This window comes from Phalacrocorax aristotelis, chromosome 26 (assembly GCF_949628215.1).
Source record: "Phalacrocorax aristotelis chromosome 26, bGulAri2.1, whole genome shotgun sequence".
NCBI lineage: Eukaryota > Metazoa > Chordata > Aves > Suliformes > Phalacrocoracidae > Phalacrocorax > Phalacrocorax aristotelis.
Window position 1 is genome coordinate 1,092,625 of NC_134301.1, and position 14,809 is coordinate 1,107,433.

At 49.3% G+C, this 14,809-nt stretch overlaps 1 protein-coding gene across 1 annotated transcript; it reads right to left on the reverse strand.

Moving 5' to 3' along the window:
* Positions 1-4,151: 4,151 nt before the first annotated feature.
* HOXC9 (homeobox C9) lies at positions 4,152-8,508 on the reverse strand. Its single transcript, XM_075075797.1, has 2 exons — positions 7,353-8,508; positions 4,152-5,345 (listed from the first exon to the last, which is right to left on the reverse strand). The coding sequence occupies exons 1-2, from the start codon at positions 7,912-7,914 to the stop codon at positions 5,101-5,103; spliced, it is 807 nt and encodes a 268-aa protein (XP_074931898.1). The 5' UTR covers positions 7,915-8,508; the 3' UTR covers positions 4,152-5,100.
* Between the last annotated feature and the right edge of the window lie 6,301 nt (positions 8,509-14,809).

Below are 14,809 nucleotides of genomic sequence, written 5' to 3' on the forward strand. Positions count from 1 at the left end.
ATCCCGGTGCCTGCCCATGCAGTAAAGGCAGCCCTGCAAATTAAAGTGCAAAAAAAAATACTATATATATACACACATATATGTATAAAGTTGTCAGAGCTGGGCAGTCGGGGCTGGGATTGGGAAAAGCTGCTGCATTTTTCCAGTCGTTATCCTTGGATGCAGCGAGCAAAGGTGCAGCGAGTCTCTCAACATCGTACCTTAGGCTGGGGAATAAATGTTTGCCTTCAGTGGCTGCGGAAGAAAGGACCCACCACCCCCTTCCAGATTTCATTAAACGGGGTATATGCCATCGCCCCCTTCTTTTTAAGGAAAATATCTTGACATTTAGTGTCTGGGGAAAGTGCTGCTCTTTGTCTTTACTCTTTTGGCCGTGTTTAGGTGCGGGAATGGGTGGGTGGGGGGTGTGTGATGTGCTTTGCGGGTGCCTGCGCTTGAATATAGCTTTATCGCTGTGGTTGTATTTTTAGGTGTTTCGTTGTACCCCCACGGAGTTTATTTTATATTCCCGTCCCCCCCCCCTCTTTGCCCTGACCTTCACTGAAAAATGTCATTCCCTCCTTCCCCACCCCAAAATGAGGAGGCTTTGGAGAGATACGTGACGTGCGTAAATAAAGGGGGGAAAAAAAGGGCAAAAAACCAAGCCCACAACCGCTTCCAAATCGGCGATTTCTCCGTGCAAGCATTTTTAGGCATTGATGCGCTCCCCGCGCCGTCAGATGTCAGCCCTGAGCGCTGCTGCGCGCTCCGCGGGCGGTGGTGGTGGGGGGGGGGGATACACTACGAAATAATAATAATAATAAAGGGGTTATGGGGGTTTTCAGCACGGTGCGGGGTGAAGTCAGGCAGCTCCTCATCCTCCCCACCCCCCCTCCCCTTCCCAGCCCCGGGCGCGGAGCCGCTTCCGCGGGCGCGGAGGCGCCGGGGGCGCGGGGCGCTCCCCGCTGCGCGCGGCCCCGCGCTAACATTGGGCAACAGCGCCATCTCGCGGCCGCGGAGGGGCGCAGCGCCGCGGGGAGGGGGGGGGACACACACACAGACACGGGACGGACAGACGGACGGGACCCCGCCGGTTACCGGGCGGTGCGTTATAACCGATAATCCCCTACCGCTGCCGGGGCGGGGGGGGGGGTGGGTGGGAAGGGGGGCACCCCCAGCAGCGCAGGCCGGTGCGGCCCCACCGTAGGAGCACTCGAGTGGGGGGGCCGGATTTTTGGAAAAAGCCATTTCCGCCTCCCCCCCTTTTTTTTTTCCCATTTCCCCCTTTTCTCACCCATAAAAATACCTAAAAACCCCAGCGCACGCCCGCGGGACCGAGCAAACCCACCAGATGTGCCACCCCCCCTCCCCCCCTCCCCCTTTTATCAGTTTTGGCTTCGACTTGGGGGTTGATTTTCTCCTTCTTTTTTTTTTTTTTTTATTTTGTTTTTAACCTCCCCTCATCCGAGGGGGGTCTGTTGTTTGTAGCTTGTAGACAAAACATTCCAATAATCCGGTTTCAAAGAGAAGAGCACCCACCTTATTTAAACCATAAAGCAATTAAAGCCAGACGTCTAGCCAGATCTAGGGTCCTGTTTTTGTTCGCTCCTATTCAGCCCCGCATAGCAGGGAGACAAACAGAGTTGTAAAAGTGGCATTTTTTTTTTCTTCTTCTTCCTTTTTTTTTTTTTTTTTGGCTGCGGAAATGTACCTATGGACAGCTGTAGGGTCCTGTCGGTTTTGTGTGCCTTACAAAAGGGCAGATTTGAGACCAGGCGCACGCACACCCCGCACCCGACCGAAAAAAACACCCCCAGAACCACATATACCCCCTTTTTTATATATAAATATACAAATATATATAATTTTTTTCCCCTCCGAGGGCTGCAAGCGCATCTCTCCCCGGGCACAAACGCCTGTCCATGCTCCCAAGCGCCGGCACACAATAGCTGTATCAGTATGCGTCTGCACACACGCGCCATATGTCAAAGAATGCCGAAATTGGAGCATTTTGATACATTAATCCGGGGAAAGGCTGGCCACAGGGTGTGCTGCTGGGTGCAAGCCGCCTATTTATTTTTTTTTTAAATTATGATTATTTATTTTGAGCCACACTGGGGTGGATTTTGGCTTTTTTTTTTTTTTCTTTTTCTTTCTGCCTGCGGTGGAGGAGAAATTCAATGGCTGAGCCGCACCAGCGCAGCCTCCCAGCAGGGCCAAATGGCATTTTATAACTGGTGTAACCCTTCACCGGGGGACTGGGAAGGCGGGGGGGGGGGTGGGGGGGGAGCTGAGGATACCGGGGGCCTTGCACATGAACTAAAACTGCGGCAGGATTTTAACCCAACCCAACCACCAACAAAAGAAAGCCCCAACCAGCAGCTCGGTGGAGACAAAGGGGCATCTCCTCCGCTGCCCGCCGGCTCTAACGGGGGTCTGGCCGGGGAGGTGGGGGCTGCAGGGAGGGAGAGGGGCTGGGGAGGGGGGAGAGGGTCTGGAGAGGGGGGAGAGGGGCTGGGGCTGGGGGGCAGAGGGGATGGGGAGGGAGGGGGGGGAGCGACAGGGGGAGCTGGGGAGGGAGAAGGGGGAGCTGGGGAGGGACAGGGGGAGCTGGGGAGGGAGGGGGGGCTGGGGAGGGAAGGGGGGGCAGGGGGAGGGAGCAGGCTGTGGTCGCACTGGAAATGAGATCCGCTTGAATGAAAAGGGGGGCCAAAACGAACTTCCATACATCATGGCTTTCAACATCGCTAAACGCTCCTGACAAGCCCCGAAACTGCCTCCAAAGTCCCGTCCAAATGATGGTGGCGATTTTTTTTTCTCGGTTTGTTTGGTTTTTCTCTTAATTAATAACGATAAACCCGGGGGTGATTTCTCCCCTCTCGCAAAGAGACCGTGGGCGAGCCGCTTCCCGACCCTGCAGGATTTTATTCTTTATTTGAGGCGGGATGAAAGAAGGGAGAGAAGCAGACGGGAAAGAAAATAATAATAATAATAATAATAATAATAATTTTTAAAAATAAAATGACATGACTTAGGTGGAAAGCTTTCCCCCTTCCTCCTCTTCTTCTCTTTTTTTTTTTTTTTTGGTCCATAAATCTTTCGCTCTGCTAAAATGTTTTCTAACCTGACCATTTCATTGCGCTCGTTAAGGTTGGGGTGTTTTTTTTTTTCTTCCCCAAACAGACCTAGCACAAAACTGGGATTGTAAAAGGGCTTTTTAGCTTCCCCTGCTCCAGGGATGCCTCCGCTGACAGAGCGCGGTGCGCCTGTCCCCCGCCGGTGACAAAAATAGAGCCCGCTTTAAAAGCGAGGACACAAATCAGGGGAAGGAAAAGAAACCTCCAAATGCTTCAGCAAGAAATATTAAAGAGCGATATTTTATGAGATCAGCAGAAGTAATCGCTTCCAGATCTTTTTATTTCGGAGGAACTAGGACGAGGGCGACAAACGTATCTCGCTCGCCTGATCTGGTTTTGATCAGAAAGATTAAAACGCTGCTCCACTCATTTCATTAAAGAAAGGGACCTATAACAAGTTTTTATGATTAAACATCCCTCGCTGCTCATTTTTTATACAATCTCCTGCCTCTTGTTTCTCATTCAGCAGCCTGGAAAGCGCCCAGAGAAGGAGCCATTGATAAAGCCCGGCTCCAGGCGCTGTGGGCAGCGGCTTTTCTCGCCTCCGCACAAGCCGCCGCAGCCCCAGCCCCAGCTCGCCCTGGCAGCACGGCGGGGTTTGACCTTTCCGCAGCCGACAACCCTTTCCCGCCCCCCCCCCTTTTTTTTTTTTTAAATCTCCCCCTTGTAGGACGAAATGAGGTGGGGGGGTCTGCCTTTATTTATTTTTTCCCCTTTAAACCCGAAAATTTGCCGGCTGCCGCATCGCCACCACACATTTCTTTCTTTTATTCCCCTGCTCTTTCTCTCCCTCCAGCCCTTCTCCACGCCAGATGTTTATTTTTATTATTTTTATTATTTTTATTTCCCCCTCCTCCTGGGCTGTCTTGCGAGCAGCAGCACTCCCAGCAACCCCCCCCCCCCACCTCCCCACCCCCAAGTTTTGGCAACCCATCGATAAGGCTCCCCCTGAGTGGATGGCAGAGAGCGGATGCCTTTGCCAGCTCCTCTATTCCCAGCATCCATATTTAGGCTTTTTACATATCCTTCGATTGCCTGGGGTCATAAATTAGTACAATTAATTATCCCAATCTAAAAATTGATGGCACATATAACCCTTACCTCAGCGCCTTTTTTTTTTTTTTAATTTTTATTACGGTACTGTGGAATAGGGAAGTGCTGGGGAAGGAAGCAGAAATCTCCGCTCCCCTCTCGGCTGCGGGGGATGCTCGGGTCCGCCCCGCCGAGGCACCGGCACCGGCACCGCCTGGCAAAGCCCGGGGCTGCTCCTCTGCAAAGGGCTTGGAATAAAAAAGACACCTAAATACTGAAGGTTTTGTGGATTTTTTTTCTTGATTTTTCTTGTTTTTTTTTCTTTCCCGTGACGTTAGGTATATTTACATAGAGCTGCTCTACAATAGCGAACATAACAATATTACAGAACGGTTCTGAGACGAGAATAAAATACACAAATAAGTACAGCAGAAACGTTCAACACCATGACAGAACATCATTGAGCCATATTCCCTTCAGTCTTTTTTTTTTTTCCTTTTTTTTTTTTGTGTGTGTGTCTCTTTTTCCTCTCTTTTGTACAAAATATTCACTCACGAGCTCGCGGAATTAAAAAATAAAAATACTGGATAAGTTTAATTTATGAAATAAAATACTAAAAAAAAAAATTTAAAAATTCAAGTACTTCTTGTGTTTGTTTTCCGAGGAGGACAAAATATAACAAAAAAAAAAACCAAAAAAAAACAAGGAAGAAGAAAGGAAGAGAAAACAAACCCCCCAAACATCTTTCTTTTATTTAGTTGCATTTTAGAAAAGACTCGTGTCCCAAAACGCTTGCTGTGTTTGCCTCTAATGCTAAACATTCATTCGCACATTCAAAGTCAGAAACATTTCAACCCCCAAAAACAGCCTCTTTTTTTTTTTTTCCTCTTTTTTTTTCTTTTTTTTTTTTTTCTCTCCACCCTCGTTTCTCATTGACTGGACTTTGCCAACTTTATTGCTGTTCTTTATCGGTTTTTTCTTTATTCATTTTCTTCATTTTCATTCGCCTGTTCTGAAACCAGATTTTGACTTGGCGTTCAGTGAGATTAAGGACTCTGGCTACTTCGTACCTCCGGTCCCGTGTAAGGTACATATTGAATAAAAACTCTTTTTCCAGTTCCAGGGTCTGATACTTTGTGTAAGGACATCTTTTCTTCCTCGTGGAGCGCGCATGAATCCAATTTGCGACGGGATTGTCTGAGAAAGAAGATTTTTTTATATATTTTTTTGGGGGGGAAAAAAATCAGTGTATACAGCTGGCCTCTCTTCCCTCCCCCCCTCCACGCCCTGCTGTATCTATAGCAAGAAACCTGTTTAATTAGCAGATCTTACCTAAATATTTTAAGTGACCTTCAGAAGAGTTTAATCTGTTTATTTTGGAGGGGTCATTTCCTTTTCTTTTGCTGCTGTTCTCACATAAAAGTTTCAGTAAATAAAACTGTAGCAATGGGTTTAAAATAATAATTATCCACATGACTGCTAGTAGCAGTAATCTAAGAACATAGTCATAAAAAGTCAAAATTCCCACCATTTCATAGGCCCATAAACTCTTTTTACAACCTCAGCTCTCCAATACTTTCCCTAGAAGCTTTCCCAGACCTGGAAAGCCGAGTTTGTTTTTTTAATATCTTAAGGATGACACGCGACGTGTCCCACTGGCTCCCAGAAATTGGCTTTTTTTTTTTTTTTCCCACCCCCTCCACCCCCCTTTTCCCCTCTCCTAAAGGACCTTCCACGCTGCTGCCACGGCCCGCCTTGGCCAGGGGAGCGAACCCACCGCCCCCTTCCTTGGGGAAGGGTTTCCCCCCTGCCCGGTTTAGGCAGCTGCCTGCCAGCCAAGGGGGACTTTCACCCCCTGATTCCTCGGCTTATTTTTATCACGAGGGTGCCTGGCACCGGCCCGCCTGTCATAAATAGAGGTGTGAGCACCTTTGCAGATCGAGAGCGAGATACCGAGCTGCTCCCATCTGCTGACACCCGGCTTTATCGCTCGGAAATCACCCGCATCTTAGGCCGGGGAGGGGGGGGGGGGTCCCCACCAAACCCCGGGCTCGGCCGAGGAGGCGTGCGGTACCCCCGCGGGTGGACCCGCACCGTCCCCCCGCCGGAGCTGAGCTCCCCTGCGGGAGGGGTTGGGTTTTGGGGTGGTTTTGGCGTTGTTTGGGTTTGGTTTTTTTTTTCCTGTGTGTTAAATCCCGGAGGCTGAGCTGAGCTCCTGCCTCACCCCCCAGGAGCCGCTCCCCTCCGCAGAGCTGGGCTCCAGGCTCCCCTGCGCTGCAGGCTGGAGGTGAGGATGATGATGGCCGTTACCTGACTCCTGCCCCCAAGACCTTCCGGGTTTCCTGATGGCTGGATTGGGGTTTTTAAAGGTTTTTTCCCCCCCTTCCCTCTCTCACTTGGGCTGCAGGAGATGTTTCTTCAAGTGTATGGTCCAATGTCCTGCGCTCGCTGCCTTTTGCCCTCAGCTTCCTCCACACGCTTCGTTTATCCCTTTACAAGCCCAATTTTCCTCCTTGCTTCTCCCCTCCATGCACCCCCACCCCCGGCCCCCCGCCCAGGGCACCCACCTTTTCATTTATTCCCACGTGTTGGAGCATTTTATGAATAATTGCACCGGTGGAGCTTTTATTGATTTTTAAAATAGATAAAGAGACACCTCTGCGTTTACCCAGAGATATGCCTTTCCCCTCCCCTCCCCCCTCCCCAAAAAAACCCCACATCAATACGTTCACTTCCAGCCAGCTACAACTCTTCCTTGTTCTTTGAAAGTGGAAATATTTGAAAGCGAAGAGGCTTCTCCCTCTGCCTACCCCCCTCTCGCTCCCTCTCACACACGCACTCTCCTTCTCTATTTTGCTTTTTTTTGTTGTTGTTTTTTTTTTTTTTTCGGTTTAATTCCCCCCGGTGGAAGGTGATGAATATTTGATCAAAGAAGCCAAAAGCCCCCCCCCTCCTTCCCCTTGCGAAAAAAAAAAAAGGAAAAAGAAAAAAAAGAAAGAAAGGAAAAAAAAAAGACTAAAGAGCCCAAACAAAGTACAGATATTCGCTCTCCGGCTCTGCTAGGCGGACTCGCTCAAACCCCCAGATCTTCCTGCGTATCTGGAGTTTTAGGGTCGGGCTCTCTAAGGTAATTTCATTTTATTGAGTAGGGTCCTGGAAGCCGTAATGCCTCCCCGGTCGTAAACAAGAATGACTTCGACTTACTAGGGTCTAATTCGTGCTTTTCTTCTTTGTGTTTGCTGGAAGCGATGGCTTCGGACTCCGGGGAAGGAATTGTCTGCGCTGCTCTGTCTCTCAGCTCCCCCGGAGCCGCGTACATGTAGTCCGCGTAGCCGCGGCCGTCGGCGGGGCCGCACTCCCCCCGCCGCCCGGGGAAGGCGTCGGGCTTCAGGCCGTAGGGGCGAGCACCGGGGGCGAAGGCCGGGAAGGAGACGGCCCCGGCGAGGGGCTCCAGCCAAGTCCGCATGTACCTGGGCTCGGCCCCCACGGGTGCCTGGGGGGCGTAGGGGTGGTAGCCCACGGAGGATTGGGAGTGGACGGGAGCCCAGGAGGTGGTAAAAACGGCCGGCTTGGGGGCGAAACTGCAGGACGGAAAGTCGGCACAGTCCGGGACTAATCCTGACGGTCGGGCAGCAGCCGGGTGGGAGGCAGAGCTGGGGAACCTGGAGGCCAAGAGCTCTTCGTTCTCGTGGCTTATCAAGGAGTCAACATAGTAGTTGCTTATGGGGCCAGAAGCCGACATGGTTCCCCCCTCTTTTACATTCATAAGATTATTGTATGAACTGTATGTGTACTTTTTATCTTCTCATAGAACAATCAGGGCAGGTAATTATTTTTTCAGCCTTTCCCAGTGTGCCATTGGCTGCCCGCCCTCACGTGATTGTATTTACCCAAAAATATAGCGTGGATCAATCCGCAGGTCTTTTTTTTTTCTTTTTTTTTTTTCCCTTCTTTTTTTTTTTTTTTTTTTTAATAACACCATCCGGCTTTTCCTAAAACTGATGGAAATGGGGGCGGAGATGGGGAGGAGGGAGGCTCGGCCGGTCCTCAGCCGGGGGATGCTCTGCCCGCGGGCTGGGGGGGGGAGATTTGCCCTGGTGCTGAGGAAGGTGGAAGGTAATTGTGGAAGGTAGTCCAGGAACTATTTCTTGACGTAATTTGTCTCTGTCCTTTGCTTCTGCAGCTTCTAGCCTCTAATGGATACGTTAAATTGAATATCGGTGGGAAGGGGAGAGGGGAGAAGTGTGGTGGAGGTGGGCTCCCCACTTGGAGAAAGGAGCTGGGGGGGGAGAAGCTTTTAACCTAAAAGCAAAGGGGGCTTTTGTCATCTTTTGCAGCGCTGTCTCCTCGCCAGGCTGCTCAGCAGCTGAGAAATCTGTGGGGCACAGGCACATCTAGTCCTGCTTTGAGAAATAAGTGTCTTCAGGAGGAAAAAAAAAAAATATATATCATGCGAGGAGCATCTTTGCAAAGAGGAGGGGAAATAATAATAGCACCAGCCCCCCCCCGCCAAAAAAAAAAAGGGGGGGGGGGGGAGAAAGACTGAGCTTTTGCAGTGAAAGGCTGCATTATTCGGCAAGTAGTCGTGGATGTTTTTATGTCCTTCAATAAAATTTTTACGAGGATCATTTGATTGTTCATAAATGTGTCGTTCATTAAATAAAACCGTAGGACTGAGTTTCAGCCATGTAGCTGAGGACGAGAGAGCTTTCGCGTAGCAGGAGGAAGCAACAATGTGTGTTGGGCACATGCTTGTTTTTATTTTTTTCTTAATTTTTTCTTTTTTTTTTTTTCTTCTTGTTGTTAACGCCTGGAAACTTTTTCTTTTTGCACCAAATCGATTGAAGGAGTTGGGAGCGTTAAAAAATCGCTGATAGCCTGCCTGCACTTTGAGAGAATAACCTTTCCTTTGTAAGGAAAGACAGGTAGGTAAATAGCTCACGCCCATTGGACTCTGAAAGAAGGGAGTGAGGAGATTTCTCTGGAAAAAAAAAAAAAGATTCCTAAGCAAAAATAGCCTCTCGTGATTTTTTTAAAGAAACCGAACCTCCCCCAAACCAGGGGGTCGCCTGGGCTCTGCAGGGCTCTCCATCACCTCGGCTTTTCTAGGGCTGGGGGAAAATGGTCAAAATTTGCAAGAAGGCGGCAAAGTGTGGGCTCAGGAGGCGGCGGGGGTTCCTCCGTGGGAGAGGCAGGCAGGCGAGGGGGGTGGGCAGGGTGCCTCCGGTGATGCAGCATTCACCAGTGACAGGCGTTATGTCCAGTCTGCGCGAGTCCCACGGACGGACACGGCAGAAACCTCGGCAATTATTAGTGTTAGCTTTATTTTTGCTCCTCAGTAAGTTGCATGGGAAATGCGAGCAGGAGGGGGAAAGAGATTAAGGCAGATTCAGGGATAAACAGGCAAGGAGCGATGCTGCCAGGAGACCACCACCCCCCTCCTCAGCCCCTCCAAACTTACCCCCCTCAGCTGAGCCAGGATAAAATCCTGTACCTCAATTCACAGGGCTCGAGAAAAATAAAAATAAAAAAAAGAATCACAAGGCTGCCCTCGCTGCTGGTAGAAATAGGATTTCCCTCTCGAAAAATAGGAAAGGCTTCGAAATGAAAACATGACGGGGGGTGTTTGTCAAGGGACTCCGGATTTTCCCAGTTCGAAAAGTCCTCGACTCGCTCCCCCCACCCCAGAATTTATTCCTCAATCCGTTTTAAGTCCCCTGCTTTATGTGAGCCCTTAAAGGGAAATATTCCTGCAGGAGCAGAATGTCTTCTTTGGCCTTTATCGAGCCCAATTTATCTGTCAATCACCAGTCTCCAATGACGGTTATTTTTATGTTCGCGAGGAAAAAAAAATAAAAAAATATATATACTCATCATTCTTTTATCTATTCCCATTTTAAAAATACTTACTCTGCCGGGCTGTTAATATAGTGGGCTGTGACATGTGGAGGGGAAAAAGCAGCTTGGCTTTTCTACTTTGGTGGAATATTTTAAAGAGAATCCTTACAAAAGCAGGGTTGCCTGCAGACGTATGTGCAGAAGGGGAGAAAGAAAAAAGGCAGAGAGGGAAGGAGGGAGAGAGAAAGGAAAGACTGAGCATGCAGAGGGAGAGAGGCACTGAAAAGCAGAGTCAGTGGGGAGGTTTTCCGGGGAGGGGGGGGAGAAAACCACAAAGATAGTGTCAGAATACACCACAGGCGAACCGCAAAACGAGCAGAAATCACCAAAGCCACGCAGTTCTAACAAGTAGCAGCAGTTTTTGTAACCTTAATGCAAGCAGGCAAGGTCACTAAATGAGTCGTGGATGGTGTATGTTGGTGTTACACAAAGGCAAACGTTTCTGGCAAAGGTTTCTTTTATTTGCACGGAAACCTGCTGCCCACGGAATTAGTCACTCCCCGTGTTGTGGGATCTTAAATAAAAACTACGGTAGCGTTTGTAATACAAACCCCTCTCATTCAGGGGCTGCTGGTCTCTGAGAATTAAGCAGTACAAAGCAGAGATGGAGACACTTCACCTTAAAGCAAACTAAAGACACGGCTTAAGACTAAAGACACGGCTTAAGACTAAAGACACGGTTTAAGAGAACGTTTTCTTTGCTGCAGAATCCCGTAACACGATGTGAACCCCCATAAAATGTAACACGATGTGAACCCCCATAAAATATTGTCCTTTCACGCTTATCTCGACATGAAACCATCCCCATGGATGAATGCAAAGTTATGTGAGTAAAGTCCTCGCAGAGTGCAGGGCAGATAAAGCAATATCCTGAAATATTCTTCTTTTCAGTAGCAGTGTCTCCAAGCAAATATCCGGACTGGAATTAAAACACGCCTTGCTATTGAATTCAGCAGCTACAAGGTTATCTCGCAGCTTTTATGCACGCTCCAGCTAGATTCCTATGCCTCCACAAAAGCTTCGGTACTCGTTTAATGGGAGATTACCTCGTCTGAAATGATGGTGAACTATCACATCCCTTCCAGGCAGACCAATATCTTTTCCTCTCACCTCCCTTCTTGAATCTGCAGGGCAAAGAAACTTAATTGCACCGAGCAAAACTAACACCAGCAGCCCACAAGCTGCATGAGTGTTTATATTCTGGGTTTTTTTGGTGTGTTTTTTTTTTTTTTCCCTGGCGGAGAAAAAAAAATATAATAATTCAACAAAGAAAATCGAGTCGCAAATTAGGAGGTTACAGAAAATCAAGCCTTTGTCTGAGCACTGTCCTGGCTAGCTGACTTCTGACACCTTTTCGGAGCCAACCGCTTCCCATGTTCGCCCAGCTCCCTGCAAGTGCTGTGTGTGCTCAGCCCGAGCTGCATCCCTTCCCTGCCCTGTGCGCGCAGCCAGGCTCTTTCCCCACTTCCAAATCTTTTGGTTTCGCTTTGAGAAATTCTCCCCTGATTGGAAGGAACGGAGACAAAAAAATAACCCTAATAAAAAAAAAAAAAAAAAGGCAGAAGAGGGAGGAAGGGAAAAAAAAAGAAAAAACCCAACTATTGGGCAGCCTGCCTGCTGCTGAGGTGACCCTGCTTTATAGGGGTTTTCTTGCTTTCTAATTTTTTTATTAATTTATATTTTTGCTTGCAAAAAGTGAGGGTGAGTAAAAGGCAGCCTGCGGTCCCCGGGAATTACCGGGGAGGGTCTGCGTGTGGGGGTGTCCCCCCCTTTCCCTGCCGCAGCTCCAGGCCCGAGGACCACCAGCAGCCCTTCCCTCCGGAGAGGGGCTGCGGCGCTGCTGCCCGCCGGGGCACCCCGGGGCTGGGCGGCCGGAGCCCGGGGCTCGCAGCGGGGCAGCCCCGGAGCCGTCCCGGGAGCGGGGGTGGGGGGAGCTGCGGCAGCCCCGGGGCCTGGGGATGAGCCGGCACCGCGCCCCCCTTGACAGGCAGACAAACGGAGGAGAAGGGGGGGGGGGAAATCCCCATCCGCATTCCCCCGCTTTCCCTCGGTTCAATTAACACTGTCAAGTTCGGATTAAAAAAGAAATCGGTGTTTTCTCCGCTCCTTTCTCCTCCTCGGCCCCCCCCGGCCCCGCTGCACACCTCCAGCCCCTGCTTTGGAGGAGCAGGGAAGGGCGGTGCTGGCTTCATATCCCTCCAGGAGCGAAACGAAAGTAACCCTCCAGCCAGCCCCAACTCCCACTCCCCGCCTGCAATTTCAGCCTGAACCCGGGATAAAGTTCCCCCTTTTTTATTCCCCCCCCCTTCCTTTGTCCTTTTCCATTCCCTTCCTCTTCTCTTTTGCCTGCCCAAGTTCTTTCTCCCTCTCTTTTGTTCCTTCTTCACCCCTCCTTTCCTTAAAAAAAAAAAAAAAAAAGAAAAGAAGAGGGGGGAAAAAATTTGTACACAATAGATTGAATGACTCTAAAGCAGACGCTGTGAAGAGGTTGCAAAATATTTCCTCATCCCCCAGATGCCTCTGTTTATTCCAGGATCGCCTCTTAAAGTAAATAAATATGGGGAAAGATTAATTTCAGGCCAAATACCGTCCGTGAATCTTGCAGCAGCGCGATTGCAGGTTATAGGGGCTTCCCCTCCCCTCCCCCACTCCCCCCCCGCTAAATTCTTTGGCTACTTGAAAAATCATATTTATTCAGGCTCCCTTTAAAGTTATCATCTCGCAAAAGCTCCCCAGGACAACAATCGACCGCCGGAACTTGCACGGACATCGCTTTATTACCGACGTGAAAACTTCCCTCTGAGCCAGTCTGGGAGTCAGAGCGAAGGGAAAGAAAATCAGCGTTCAGCTGAAAATGACACTGCAGGAGTTTTTTACCTGCTTAAGTGCTTCCCCCCCACCCACACCCCCCCTCTGTTTGTTGCTTAGAATTCCTGTCTCTCCAGTCTTGGAGGTACGGCTAATAGACAATAAATTCCGAGGTGCAATTAAAGCTAAGAACAATTTCTTTAAGTGTGTTATGGTCTCCTTTTCCAAAATTTCAGGTCTCCACCAGACGAAGCCTCCTGCAGATGGTCACGGAGAGCGGCTCGTCCGCAGCAGCCGGGGAGGGGGCAGAATTCAAGCTCCTCTCCACGCTGCTTCTCCAGGTTAGCTCAGTTTTGGGTGTGAGATGAAATGCAGGTCAACAGAAGGGGAAAAAAAAATTTCCCAGAGAAGTAAATTAAAAGAAGAGCAAGAAAACAAGCCTGAACCCAGAGAGGCGAAGTGTATACTGCCTGAAGAAACATATTTCTATACTTCTCCCTTTACATTTATTATGTTTCTGTCAGACACCCTGTAATTAGCATAGATAACTATAGTTGCAAGCTCCAAGTTGTGTCTGCAAATTCTATTGTTTGGCTGCTCCGGTTGCACACCAGCGAGCTTGAAAGCGAGCACAAGGTGTTAGGAAGAGCCTGGTGCCCTCAAATAAGACAATAACCCCATGAAATGTACAGCGGGGGGGGTGGGGGGGGGTGGGGGGGGGCGGAGGGGTGAAGGGTGCTGCTTTAGGCGATGGATTCCAGCCCAATCTCCACCGCAATATCTCTGGCCTGGTGCAAACGTCTCCTCCAGGAGATCAGCGCAGTCTTAAACCTGCCTCTGTCTGCCGCAAGTAGAGCTTAAAGTAAAGAATAGTCAGGCAATACCCCATCTTCTGCCTTAACCCGCTCCCCTCCGAGCAGCTGTTTGCAAAGGTCATCTGCAGAGCCAATACCTATGTAAATGCTCGGGGTCTGAGCCAGACACCCGGACACCTAAAGACAACAACCTTGAGCAGGGACATTTGCTACCATTTACACGACCCCCTCCGCCAGCCCCGGTTTGTTTTCCAGCCCTGGAGCGGGTTCGTCTGGTAGGGAAGAGCCCAGCCTTCGGGGGACTTTCCCAAAATCCAGGCGAGCGAATTATCTACGAGAAGCCAGGAGAGCTTTTATTTAGGGGAGGGAGGGGGGGAAAAAAAAAACCAACATAATCTAGCCCGGTTCTTTCCCTGCTGCAGAAAAGGGCGAGTTTATCAAGGCGACCTCATCTCCCCACAGCCTCCTACTCAACTTCTCCGCCCCACAGCTTTTGCTAGGAGGTCTTTTGCAAAACCGCCCCAAAATCATCCCCAGCAGCGAAGGATAAAGTTCATCCATAGGCGATGCGCGCACACACACACGCACACACACACACACAGACACAGGCAAAAGCCTCCAGGTTTTAAAATTACACCTGCTGGGAGAGGAGCATTATACGAACAGACGCAAGAAAAATTATGCAATCCAGCGTATCGTAATATCGCTAATATTTTACTCTGATAACAGCGTCAGAAGGTGCAGGAGCATTAGCAACAAAGCGAACAATATTACGCGAAGGAAGATGAAGGCGAACAGCATGGTGTCTGTTTGACTACCCATGTTTTTACATAAAAACCAGGCGCATCTATACAAAATAGTTGGAGCAATAAATTCCCACCGTCCTTCTTCCCGATCTAATATCATAATTAAAAACCAGTAGGGGAGATTTTAACTTTTACTGCGTTTCTGGAGTTGGGTTGCTAAACATACATTAACTTTAGCTTCTTCTCTTTCTCTCCAGGGGGGTGGTGTCTCAGAAATAAAATCAATCTTAATATACACATAATAGATATTGTTTTGTCTTGTACATGCTGTTAGAAGAAAGGGAAAGAAATCTGCGGATAGTTAATACAGAGAAGGCAAACTCATCATACATGT